The 13933-nt window shown below is 44.5% G+C and overlaps 1 protein-coding gene across 3 annotated transcripts in view; it reads right to left on the reverse strand.

The window, feature by feature from the left end:
* Positions 1–9885, reverse strand: part of LOC119170756 (solute carrier family 45 member 3) — a 269172-nt gene extending 259287 nt beyond the window's left edge. For 2 of the 3 annotated variants that reach the window (XM_075886769.1, XM_075886766.1), the window contains exon 1: positions 9739–9883. In XM_075886769.1, the coding sequence (XP_075742884.1) occupies positions 9739–9770 (32 nt within the window). In that variant the 5' untranslated portion in view covers positions 9771–9883. Of the gene's footprint in view, positions 1–9738 lie in introns of all 3 variants that reach the window. The other variant, XM_075886770.1, reaches the window with a different exon arrangement.
* Between the last annotated feature and the right edge of the window lie 4048 nt (positions 9886–13933).

Below are 13933 nucleotides of genomic sequence, written 5' to 3' on the forward strand. Positions count from 1 at the left end.
TTTCATTCTCTTCCTGCAATTCTCTCCCTGTCATTCGGCTATCTCTCCCAACTTTGCTTGCTGAAAGCCCCTATAAGGACAGTAGCTCACGGTTTTTAGTTACGGTGTCATCAGAATTACAATACTTCTTTTTCTTCCCTTTCATTTCGCTCGTATATTTCGCTGAACAGACAATTTACTGCTACAAGGGAGCCTATAAGCGATCCACGGCAGAGCGTAACTGAAGTGAAGAGAGAGAAAGAATGACCAAGAAAAGGCAGGTAAGTCAACTAGCTAGGTTGTTCCTGGGTTGCTGCTACCCTGCACTGGGAGAGGGGGAAAAGGTAGTAAAAGACAAAAAAAAGCAAGAACGAAGGAAATAACAAGTGATACGAGTGCACACATCTCAGTGGGACGCCCGAGAAAAAATGCTACCAACCTAAGCTTTTTGTTGCGCATGATGCGCCCTCTTCTGAATGGAATGGTTACTCCATCTGTTCAGTGCGCACAGCAAGTTCTGGATTTCTCGGAGCCGGTCCTTGCATAGGTTTTTGAACATTTTGGATCCCAGTCTATATTTATATAACCGCAGAGAAACAGGTCTGTATAATTGAATTGTAAAATATTCCGTGCAGTTGAATCGTGGCAAGATTATCTGCTGTACACAAAACGTTGCCAAGTATTGCTTCTTCAAGGCGCTAGGATTTTTACACGGTACCTACTGAATCAAGTCAAATTGTTTCACCATTATCGCATCGAACATGCAGAAACGACCACGATAACTACTACAAACGACTGCTACCCTCAAAGTTGAGCACAGAGTATGAGTCACTGTTTCACTGAGACACGACTGGCCAAGTACATGACTCTGTTCAAAAAGACCCGCCGCCAGTCTTTTGGATCCTACGACTCTCCGAAGGGAGTTCCCGTGTCTCAAACTTGACGAGACTTACTATACAAAACACCAATTCGCACAAAACTAGAATACGCAGCAGCAATATGGGATTCATTTCATGTCAATTTATTACAGCCGCCAAAAATGGTTCAGAACAACTCGGCTCGTTTCATTACATGTAATTACAATCGCAACGCAAGCATATCATCCATGAAAGCAGGCCTTAGTCTACCATCTCTTGCATCACAGCGTAAACTTTTCCGCATATGTTTTTTTCACAAGCTCTACCATCATGCCTACTTACATAACGAATTCGTAATTCATCCTCATCACATTTCACAACGCCTGGATCACGCCTTCAAAGTCGGCATGCCTTTGTGTAGCACTAGCTTCTTTTCGCAGTCCTTCATGCCACGTACATCGAAGGAATGGAATGCCCTTCCAAACCCGACAGCAACCATTAGAGATTTCAACCTTTTCAAGAACACAATAGCTAAAATTGTATGACTAGAAACATGCTGACTGTATAACTATTGTTCTCTTTTTTTGTTCTTGCATTGTGTTGTAACTTTACCGTTTCTCCCCACCCACTCCCCTCTGTAATGTCTATTGATCTTGAGGGTAAATAAATAAATAAATAAATAATCAAATAAACTTGTAGGATGCTTGAGGTTCACCTTCAGGAACAGAAGGCGACAGCGTAATCGGTCCCCGCGCGCATTGCCTTCCACCATATCACAAGAACAGGAACCTTCGTGCGCTTAAGATCGACGACTTCAAACTATCCTATAGAATCTATACTGCATGCACAGTTTCTTCGTGCCCACTAAGCCATAATTATTTGTTTTTCTCATCGGCAAAGTACCCACTACTTGCCACATGCACTTTCGCAGCGGCACATTTGGAGTCTTAGGGCTACTTAGAATCGCCAACTCAATGTGCACATCGCTTTTTAAAGAGGATAGTCTTTCTTGGGGACCTTCGATGGAAAAATTTTGGTTTGTCTGTATGTCTGTCTGTACATTTGTCTGTTTGTCCTCCTTTAACGATACCTTAAACGGCATTAAACGACCAACGCCATCCGCAGCACCCACCAATATTGCTCAAGATTTAGCGTTCGTAGTTGTGCGATTGTTAATTAGAAAGCAACTATTGCGCATATCTGAGGTGCCATTGCAACAAGTTTATATTTTGTATGTCTACCTTTATACTAGAAGAGGCACACACAAATAACTCTAAGGACTGTAGCGTTTATCGCGCTGCGCTGACAGTGCAACGCGATGCTCAAAAAGTTAAGTGTTTCCATCGCTTTGCTACGGCGTCACGGTGGTGGCATCTGCCCGTCGCTTTGCGTTCTACACCTTATCACCTCCGAGACTGGCACGCATCATCCTCCGCGGGCGCGCATACCTTCGTTTTCGAAGATAACTCCCAGATGGCGCTCGTGTCTAACGGGCCTCGATGCGCTAGTTTGCCTCTGCTACACGCTCGAGGCACTCTAACGCAGCGCCTCCAGATTACCATTCATCGAGTTGCTTGCGCAGAACATCAAATGAACCTTTTGTTCACTCTCTCCAGACGCAAGACTGTCGTCTTTTGACGACATTTGCAGTGTAACATGCGGATTCGGGCCAATTTTTTGAAGTCCTGTGTAGGATTCTTCCGCACTATACAACATGCGATAAGGAGACTTATTCAATTACACAATATTCATATAGCGTTTTTTTTATTTCCAATGCATTTCCATCCAATGACTTGGCCCTCTGCTAGCCATCCTGACAGCCTGGTTTTGATTCTGAAGTCTTGTCAAGAAGAGTTTAAGATTTCTTATTTTTTTGCTAGAGTAAAATAGAGTGTAGACAGCGTAAATCCCTCGTACATCATTATATGGTATGGTATAAAATGACTTTATTTAGGTCCGTCGGGGCGTGAATAAGCACGTAGCGGGCCACTCGAGCGGCCCAGTATATATTAAACTGCACTAGAGGTTTATATTGAGCCTGTTTTGAACGTTAGAATGTTCAGCAAACAAAAAAATAGAGTTAATTTAGTGGAAATTCAGTTTTACAGACAATGGAAAAGTGGAAGATATTTAAAGCACATAAGAATAAAACATTTAATCTCTTCAGAACAAAAAGACGCTTATTCAGAAACTAATTGAAGTTTCCCAGACAAAAAATGAAAATATTGACTGTTGTAAAGATATGTTTTCTAGATACGCCTATTTAAGCAGGAGCCATGGTCTTTCAAAGTCGCCTTTAGACTTTTTGCGCGAACCAGAAAAATTAGACATGCATGCTGACCGTTCATTTTAAATTTTTATTATGATTTATTATTATTAATATATATTTATTATTATGATTGCAAAAATTGTCATGGAGATGTGACGGAGAAAGATACTGATTAATGGCTGAGCGTTAGGCTAAACGTAATAAACTTTGAATACAAGAGAATTTGTGACACTTTCGCCACGCGGAATGTTTGGATCGACGCATGAATCCTCAAGAATCCTTGCTCATGAATCCACTCAGACGGACTCCCTCAGACTCACATGGAGCTAGAGTCTGGGTCTGAGTCAGTCCGGCTGAGGAATATCTTGGTGAGTTTGGGTCCGAGTGAGTCCGGTTGAAAAAAACATTTCTTGAGTATGAGTACGAGCGAGTTCGCTCAAGAAAACGTTGGTGAGTCTCAGTCCAAATGAGTGCAAAGCAGTGCAAGATATATTTCTTGAGAGAGTACAAGTGAGTTTTTTTGCCGACCTAAGAAATATATATACTCATATTCAGCATTACTACCTTTTTTACGTATTGATTGACAGTCGAAGTGTCAATTGTTTGACAGTCGAAGTTTTTATATTGACAGTCAAAGTTTATACTTACGTCTACTCACACGTATTCGAAATCAGCGTCTTTCATGCACAATTTCAGTATTTATGAAGTGGAGACGGGAACTATGTAAGAGAAGACCTTGACCCCCCCCCCCCCCGCGCGAGCTCTTCCAAGGAATTTCTTGATAAATATATTGTATGTTGTCATCCCTAACAAAAAAATAATCTTTCTAATTTAGAAGCACTCATAACTCATGTTTGAATGTACTATATCAAAAGGCGCAAAAAAGCATAGAAGGCGTAAAATTTCTGTTATATAAGAATACTGTCATGGTCGACAAAAAATATTTAAGCTAACGGACTCAAAGATCGACTCACTCAGACTAGACTCATGTCGAGTCGTGAGTCGAGTCAGTGAGTAATGTTGCCACATTCTCTCATCAAGTTTTCTTATCGCCCCGTTTCACTGTCAGTAATTCTAAGCGCAAACCGCACCTACAGTGTTCGAGAAGCTTCAGGAATGCAGTAGATTATTTTGTTAAGATTACGCCCACTTCGTGAACATTACAGATTTTTCAGGAATCTTCGTCGCCTTTAGCGATAACGCTAGAATATTCGATGGCAGGTGTTCGTTCGCCAACACGCTTCGCCGCTTGTCAGTTGATTGAGGGCCGACGCTCTGCTCGCCGCTATCATAAAGAGCTAGTGTCCGGCTTTATTCTGACTTTCCTTTTACTTGGCTGCAAGCTCGGCCGAAATAAACAGTTTATTATTCGACCTACAGTCTGCTTCCTTTGTATACGTCAAGACGTCACGACCCCGTGACAATAATTTGGTGAGTTTGGGTCATAGTGAGTTTGGTTGAAGAAAATTTCCGTAAGAGGGAGACCAAGGGAGTCCGACTCAGAAAAAGATATGTGAGTCTGATTCCGAGTCAGTCTTAAGCACAAAATATATTTTATGAGGGAGCCTAAGTTCACTCAACAAGTTTTGCCGACCTATGCTTATCATTATTGCAAGCATAATCTTTTTTAGTATCTTTGAATTCTAAACAATGTTTTGAATTCAATTTTTCCTGCTACACCATTAATAAACATAAGTCGAAGAAAGCGAAAGCAGGAAAGGATGTGAAAAAAGATTGCAAATGTACGCCATTCGTCTCGTTGCAGTGAGTCTCAAATGTGTGTAACTTCCAACAAATTATTGTGCATACATGTACACTTTAAAGTGTGGTTCGTTATTTGAAAAAAAATAAGGCTACATTTCTTTCCCAATGTCACCCCTGTTTTAGACATGGTCACTCACAGTATTTTAAGAATTAAGATTATTTGGAGAGCTTTATTACATCGTAGTTTCTATGTTAAAATGCCCCTCGGAATGGAAGGTGGAGTTTCAAACTAGTCGGTTTGAGGATGTACTCCTTCGTATAGTGTGCAGATTTTAGCGGTATTGTCGACGATTCGGCCACTGCTGATCCGTTTCGTTTTTTACTGGCATTAAACGATTGCTTTCAAGAGCCTTTTGGTGCTTTGCCAGTTCTATGTCAGCCTCAATTTTATCAGTTGCCTTTTGTCTTCTCAAAAAGAAGTCACTGTTTCTCATGGCTGTTTGCTATTTATGCAAGTCAACAAGCTACCATCCCCCTTTTGTGTGTGGTAGCAGCAGCGGAGGCTACAAAGTTCTTTTCTTACCATGTTCAGTTTAGCGGTCTTACAGGCGTAAACATTGGGAGACATGACAAGAGCAGATTGGATTACAGAAGAAAATGAGGCAGCAGATATTCAGGCTGGTATCAAGCAGAGAAACTATGCAGGTCAAGGTCATGGCAACAGGTCCCTTGGACAGGTCGCGTAATTAGATTGACAAATAACAATTGGTCACAGAGATACGAAATAGATACCTAAAGGTGGGAGGCGTGGCTGAGACAGGCAGAAAGATAGTCTGGCAATACAGACGGACAATACGGACAAAATGTTCTTGTAAAACAGGTTGAAAATGATGATGACGAGTCCGGATAATGTCTCTCGCGACTAGGAAATAATGCTTTGGCAGGACTAAAGTCCAGGAAATGACACTCAGAAAAGCATGACATTATTTGTAAGTGGCTGTGTATGTTGACGTTGCAACCTTGAAATGTCTGTATAAAGATATGAGAAATACGTAAACAGGAGATGGGCGCTGAAGTGGACTTGTCGTGCGTGTAAAGCTAGTGAGCTGGCGCTTGCTAAAACAAATTCACAAATATGGTGGCTTTGAAAACGCTTAGAGATATGCTGTTTGTAAAATTTGCTCGTGCGCAGGAGGCAGTGCTACTGCAAGCAGCCAGAAAAGGCCTGAAAATCAACGAAGTTTCCGTACCTGTCTGGTAGTTTGACAGAATCATCATTCGGAAACGAAACCCGTCTTTCCGCGTATTGTAATATCGGTCAAACCTAATCGACAAGAACAGCTTATTGAAGAGATGTGGCAAGTACTGTAATATGGTTATAGACTAAAGGCCTTACAACGCTAATGTAGTGCAGATCCCGCTGTCGCACGAGAATAAGCAGGAGAAACCACACTGGTGGAGGTGCTCATGATGCTCCACCAGTCAGGTTAGCCTGGCCTACATAAGCGGCAATTGCTCTGCCTGTTATCCCTGAATATACTGATGGTTGAAAATACGGTACGAACGAAACAAAACAAAACAAAAAATGCACACCACAAGAGGAACACAGCATAAGCACTGCGAAGGACGTGTCACACAGTATCACACACATAGCCAAGCGGGAGGAGTGGGAGACGCTAGTTTCTATTTCGATTGATAGGGTTGTTTCACTGAAAATAAACAACAAAAACAGGTGCTTTGTTCATATAGTCAAGGCTTTCAGCAAACAACCCCGCTCCCCCCCCCCCCCCCCAAAAAAAAATATAAATCCTGGCTATGGGCCCGGTACGTATATTCTGGTATATTGAACTTACGCCTTCGAAATAGACGTTTTTGGGCAGGTCAGTGCGCTTTTATGCTTATTTCGCGCTGTTTTTACGGCAGTGAATATTTACTGTCAATTTCACGTGTTGAGACACTTCGAAATTCTGAGGGGAACAGCGCAAAAAACGGAACCGAGAAAGAAGGAGCAGACGACAGAAGAGCTTGTGTCATCTGTTCCTTCTTTTTCGGTCCCGTTTCTCTCTCAGTATCACGTACCAACTGGCCCTTCATGATATATACCCCTTAAAAATTCATTACCGAATCGACTCAAAGTCAGACAAACCTACAAGTCTCAATGGGCCTGAGTGGATGGTATCTTGGTGAGTAAGTGCATGGGTTAGCCGCGAGTATGGACATTTATAGCAGCTGCAGAAGAGTTCTGTTTGTGTTGTCAATGGATACCCGTAAGTTTCCTTTAGATAACATACATCGCGAAAACCATAAAACTGTTCTCGCAGCTGTTCATGGAATTTCACCCTACTGTAAGCACCGTGCCGTAACTCTGTAACGAGTATTGGAACAATTTATAGCAGCTTTTCCTTTTGCCGTTTAGAAAAGGAAGTTTATTGTACACCAAACTTGTACACACACAAACTAAACATGGAAAACTGGTAAAAACAGTGTATTATACATCTTACAAATAAGCCCCAAAATCTAATTGATCACTGGGAATACATTCAAATGTTACAAGTTAAATAAGAATTAAAATAAATCAAGTTAATCACATTTTACAGAATACCACGTATGCATGCGTACTAGAGTGGGCGCATGGCTAGTACGGAACAACTGGAAATTTCAGCTGTCCCTCCCTTACTCTGACAAAACGTCTGTTCCATCGTCAAAGGAAAGCCTCTTCGCTGTGCGTTTCCAGCTGCTGAACTACATAATTCTACACAATGAACCGTATTTTCTGGAGTGCGAGATAGGCGCCTCTATGAAGCTTGCGCCATACTTCCGCTCAACAGCGTCGCCGCCAAAGTATGTACAAGGTCACTGTAAACATCAGTCTTGCCCACGTTCTGTTCCCCTGCGCACCGGACAAAAGCCAGAAAGGTGTTGTACCATGTGCCAGACGTCCCTCACCACCGAGCACTGAAACAGAGCATGTTGGACCGTCTCTCTTTTGCAGCAGTTTGGACAACGGTCATTTGGAACGACTTCCCCAATGGGCTAATCGGTCACGCGTAGGCAATGCCCTCCATCTTCTCAACCAGTGAAACTCGTGCACCTGGTTAGGTACATGATTGCAACGCCATCGTTTCCATTTTATTTTGTGCGGGATGCTTTTTCTTCCTCTTTGCTCAGTGTGCTGCTTGTCCCGATTTCACCTATTTCCTGTGATGAAACATCTTCCATACTGCACGAACCTATTGATTCCACTGTTCATCTTAAGCCACTGGCAGCTCTGTAAAACATAAGTTGAATTTCTGCTTGTGGTCCGATGTACGGATTTGCCGTGAAAGTTTCTTTTAGTGTACTGCTCCGGTATATCAAGAGCCTGTACCCGGGGTTCTTTCAGTCATTGAAGAGCTCCTGTGTTGTTTTTGCAGCCAGCGCTCTCATGAATATTTGTATGTCTTGGAGACCCAGTCCTCCACGGTTTGTGGGAAGCTGCAAAAATTTTCGTACTACCTTTGCTGGTTTTCCAGCAAAGGTACTACGAAAATTTACTACGAAAATTTACTACGAAAGGTACTACGAAGGCGAGACGTCCTGTTACGCGGCGAGGTAGAAGGGCATTGTGTGCTATGTAAAATGCAAAAGCGCATGCCTGTGTCTTGACGACTGTTGCTTTTGCCGTTAGTGACAGCTTAATATGAGTGGCTGCTGATAGACATCGGTGGATCTAGAAAGTACGTCATCCCAGGTCTTTTTTGAGACATCTACTTCCTCAAAGTAAATGCCTAACAGCTTAACAGCTTGAAAGTATTCTACGTCTTCTGGCAATTGTTCTCTGAAGCCTCTCAAGCGCAATGCCTTACATTTGGTGGTGTTTAATAGAGCACCAGACAGATAGAAATACTGAGCGAAAATATCAAGGAATGTACTGTAGCTAAACAAGTTACGAAAAATTACCAAAATATCATCGGCGTATGCGACAATTTTGAAGGCTTACTTGCCTGGCATCGGGAAACTCACTATGCGCTCGCCGTTTGCAACCTTTCTAATGAAAGGCTCTAGCGACAAAACGAATAATACCGGAGACAACAAACAGCCTTGCATCATTCCTTTTTTTTAATGTGCCGACGCCACATAGCAGCATTGGCGGGGAACGAAAGCCTTAGCGAGTAGCCCACTCATTTTCAACAAGTTTCTCCCTACGGCTGGCCAAATATTTCACTGATATTTTCTTCTTAGCTGCACACGTCACAATAGTTAGTCCTCAATATTAAGCGCCTTGTTGTCACCTGAAAGCGAGAAAACATGTTTTTTTTTCTTTCTCTAGCACAACATAAATAACAAGCTTTCTGTTTCAGTTTTGGAGAGCGATAATAGAAGTAATTGGAAGTTTCTTGGGAAGCAGGGCGTGCTATTGTGTTGCAATCTAAAAGGTAAATAAATGAACCTGTATCATTTTATGTATGTTTGTTATGCCAAAAGGCAGTGTATCTAGTTAGAAGAAAAAGGGGGGCGAAATCGAAACAAACCAAGACTACATTCGTTGACCGCAATACAGCGATAACGATTGTTGCTTGGAACCACCACTGGTATATTAGAAGTGGACGCGGTATTTTATTTTATGAGTACATACGGTCGTTAAGCGTTTCTTATATGTACAGGGTAAGGAGCATCACATTGCTGCGTACAAAGCCCCACACTCCAAAGTAAAGAAAATTAAAGGATCCTTTGCGGTGTGTGTAGGTTTATCATTTATAGCTCAAAATTTTTCTTAGTTTTTTTTGTAGACGCTATTGTTTACATGAAGGTTTACGACAAGAATTAGGGCATTGCTTCAGACCACAATCACTCTACGAGCGTTAGCGTTGATTCGCATTGAGCTGCACAAACAATGACGAACGATTACAGACGATCAATCACGTGCAACCACTCACAGTCAACACTCACCCTTCCACAACTGCCACGGTCGGTGCTGCCATGACGGCTACTCTGGCTGTCACTTTGCTGCTGTTCACAGTTTTCGGTGGCACTGCACAGCATTAGCACAGCGGCGATGAACAGCATCGGGGCATTAACGCGTCCATCACGTCTTCGCACGCTAATCTGACTGCGCTAGGTGCGCGCTTGCTACATGCACACAACTTATCCTTGTTTTGTTGGTCCCCGCGAGAAGAGAATCGCTTCTCTTGCGACAATTTCGTTTTTATGTATTATACATGCTGACTCGCCCTTACGCTCCCACAAAGCTAAGCTTTCGCTACACGTGTCGTCATTTACCTTTGTGCCCACCGACTCTCTCTTTCACGCAATGCTAAATCATTCGAGGCCTCTCCTTCTATTTTTCTTTCCTCCCGCAAAACTACGACTCAGCTACTTTCTTAACTCTCGTTTCTGCTTCCACCACGCGTTCAATAGCAGCTATCATTCCATTCAGCTGGAGACCCACAGAAGGCGCCCTCGAGATCGGGCTTTCCCCGGGCGTGACACGTTGTGTCGCCCTTTCCTCGTAGAATATTTTACAGCGCAACATCCAGATACGTACAGCAAAAGGCAAAGCGCTGAAGGCACTACTGAAATTTATTTGGAAAAGGAAGGAACATAGATATGAAACATGGCGTCATCAAAACTGTGCCCACGTGCGCAAGTATTACAACACAACATGATTCTTGTGTAGCAGGCAGTTATATTATTCTTCAAAATAGTGATAGATGGATTACTTATGCACTTGCTATTCGGACTAATTAAAAATGCGTCGGCTATCTCACGCGCGCACGCGCTGATCAGCGTGTCTATATTTGATAGCCGTTCGCTGTGATTGGGGTGAACGCCACTAACTTGCCCAACTCACGATTCTGCTTCGTAGTTTTCTCTAAAATGTCAAGATGAGCGCAGAACCAGCGGTGTGCCTCGAGAGGTGAGGAGAAACAGTGCCCGCACTGACGACCACGATGACGTGATCACCGATCATTTGCCGGGTGTTTACGCCAATATACGCACACATCGTAGAGCTTGCGGCGCCATCACGATCTATGCGGCCGACGTCGGCAAATAGAAGGTTTAAATGACCGTATATAAATAAAATAGCACTTCAAGATAGAGCGAAACTATGAGGATCAGAAGAACGAAACGTGCACGCAACTAAGAACAGTGCTCGTGTGTGCCTCTTCGTGTACCTGTTCGCTCGTACTATTACTTTGTGCACGTTTCTAAGTCGAGGTTATTTCGGCCAATTAGGTTCTTTATAGATGTGTTAATCTTCCAGCTCTCCCTCTCTGTTTTTCTCCTTGTCCTCTATTTCACCAGGGTAGCTTGGGATTGATGGTTCGGCATGACACGGGGTGAAAGCATATGATGAATACAGACACGAGCGCACGCACGTGTCAAGCTTCGTTTCTATCTTCCTGCTTTCACCTGTATCTGTTTCTATTCCGCTTCGCATCGCAGTTGAGGTGTCAGCATGTCACGTTGAGTAGTTGGCAGCAGTACAATTTGATTTTCCTTTTCTGTATACTTAAACACACATATTTATCCCAATAGAGGACGAAGTGTCTCTTCATAGAACGCTTCTGCTTTCGGCTCCGAGCATTGTTATCAAGTTTTTCGCTTTCTACGGGAGACGCTGCTCCCTGCCCCAAGGCGACGGACGCGGAGTCATCCACTGGTCCGCCCAGCCAGAGGTCTGCTATGGCGAGCTCCTCGGTAAATCAGCGCGCCTGGCCCAGAACCAGTGAGGCCAACGGTGATAGTCACTGCATCATGGCTGTGGACGTGGAGCCTTCTGCGGCTATGTCCGACCATAGACCACCTTTGGCAAGCTCGTCGCGGAAACGAAGCACCTGTTCGAGCACCAGCGAGGACACGGAACTGTACTCGGCCACTGGCGACGACTCGTCGGATGACGACTTCGAGACCGTGAGAAGCAGGAAGGCCAAAAGAAGAAGTATCAAGTCGTCTTCACCAGCAGGGACATTAACGTCTCAGTCAAAAGGAGAATGCTGGCCGCACACCATCCTCTTCATGCCCGAGGACTCCACCATCAGCCTTCGAGCAGTAAACAGGCAAGCTCTCTCTCTGTACTTTGAGGGGGTAGCACCAAACGACATTAAGGATATCCGGGTGAACACGCGGAAGAATATTCTAGCTGTGGACACAATGACTGCCAGCGCCATAGACAAGCTTCGCAGAGTATCAGATTTGGGAGGCATCAAAGTACGACCGGTTATTCCAATGGACGGTGCCTGCACGGCGGGAGTAATCTACGACATTGATTTGGCCATAGCAAACTCGGACCTCCCAACTCTCATAAAACCAGCGAACGAAGGAGTTCTCATCGCGAATGTACTTCGCCTCGGAAACACCCGATGTGTAAAGATAATGTTCAAAGGAGATTCCATTCCGTCGCATGTCAAAGTGGGACACTTCCGACATCCTGTTCGACCATTTGTCCCTAAACCACTCCAGTGCCATAACTGCATGAAAATTGGTCACATCAAGAGTGTATGTACAAACACCACAGTATGCCCCCGATGCGCTGAGCCGCACACTGCAGACGCATGTCGGGCAACAAGTCTGAAGTGCAGAAACTGTGATGGTCCGCATGATGCTGCATCCAAGGAATGCCCTCGGATTAAGAAGGAAATAGCCATTATCAAACAAATGGTTAGGGACAATTCAACCCACAGAGAGGCTGCTGAAAGGGTACGGCGGCGACGTAGTCGCCGACGGAGGCGTGGAGGACAGAGTGTTGCGCATAACCCATTTCCTCCGAGCACGAGTGAAGTAGTAAGCACGAAGCGAAAAGAAGTGGAGAAGCTCACAGCTGCGGATGAGTGGCCTACGCTTCCGCGTACACAGCCTGCAAAGGAGCCTCCTGCGAGGCCTCGCCGCCCTACACCTTCCACCGAGTCTACTTCCGTTGAGGATGTGTCAAGGGTCGATCGACAGATCATCCCGATGTTACGATCCCTCGTCGCTGTCATGGCAGACATACTAAGAAGCCTGGGAACTCCAACCGCTCGAAGCGGGTTACAGGTGTTGGACGCGCTGAGCCCAGTCCTCGCCTCCCTCGCGTAGAGTCATGGCAGGAGATCAACAATCGTTCCGCAAAGACGTCAGAGAAGCATCAGTCATCCAGTGGAACGCAAGAGGACTTAGATCACGGATTTCCGATTTTCGTCAGTACGTGTTTTCTAACCTTTTCCCAATCATCGTAATATGTGAACCGAAATTATCAAACCCGATCAGGCTATCTGGCTACGAATCAATCCCGTCCAAAACCCGAAACGAAAGCAGCAAGGTCATTGTGTATATTCGTCGGGAGCTTACCTACATCATTCAACCTGTGTCGCCTCATGATGAGAACCAATATGTTTGCCTGACTGTGAAGCAGAAAACCCTCACCTTCACATTAATAGGTGTCTACTTATCTCCCTCAGCCCGTTTTGATTGCCAAAGACTGGATGACATTCTTTCGAGCGTCCCGGATCCGTGGATAATTATAGGAGACTTCAACGCCCACCACCCAATCTGGGGAAGTTCAAAAGTCAATACCACGGGCCGGAGGCTGGCTTCATTTGTATCGACTCATGAACTGTCTCTACTTAATGATGGGAGCCCTACATTTCTGCGAGGATCAACGTACAGCAGCTGTTTGGACTTGACGTTCGTGTCACGTCGCTTCGCCACAAGCGTTAAGTGGTTTTTAGACATCGAGACACATGGTAGCGATCACATCCCCAGTTATCTCACCATCGAAGGCTTTGCTAGCGACCACCCGCCGAAAACCGTACGGAAGATCGATCTTTCAGCATTCAAAACCAACATTGAACACGCTTGTGAAAAAGGCTTAACCTCTGACATTGATCAAGCGATCAAACAAGCAGCGCAGAGTGCGATGCGCACGCTGGCATATTCTTCAAAGCCCTCAGAAACGGACATGGAGTTAGAGCGACTCCGTGCGACTCGTCGGCGTGCGGAGCGTAGATATCGACGCACAAAATCCATTCAAGATCTACGGATGGCCAGGCGCATGCAAAAGAAGATCCAGCGTCGTATAGACAAACTGGAGTTTCAACGGTGGGCGAAATTTTGCGCGAGTCTAGACCCTCGCAAACCGCTTTCTCAAATATGGCGAACCGTGCGA

This window comes from Rhipicephalus microplus, chromosome 2 (assembly GCF_043290135.1).
Source record: "Rhipicephalus microplus isolate Deutch F79 chromosome 2, USDA_Rmic, whole genome shotgun sequence".
In the NCBI taxonomy this organism is placed as follows: Eukaryota; Metazoa; Arthropoda; class Arachnida; order Ixodida; family Ixodidae; genus Rhipicephalus; species Rhipicephalus microplus.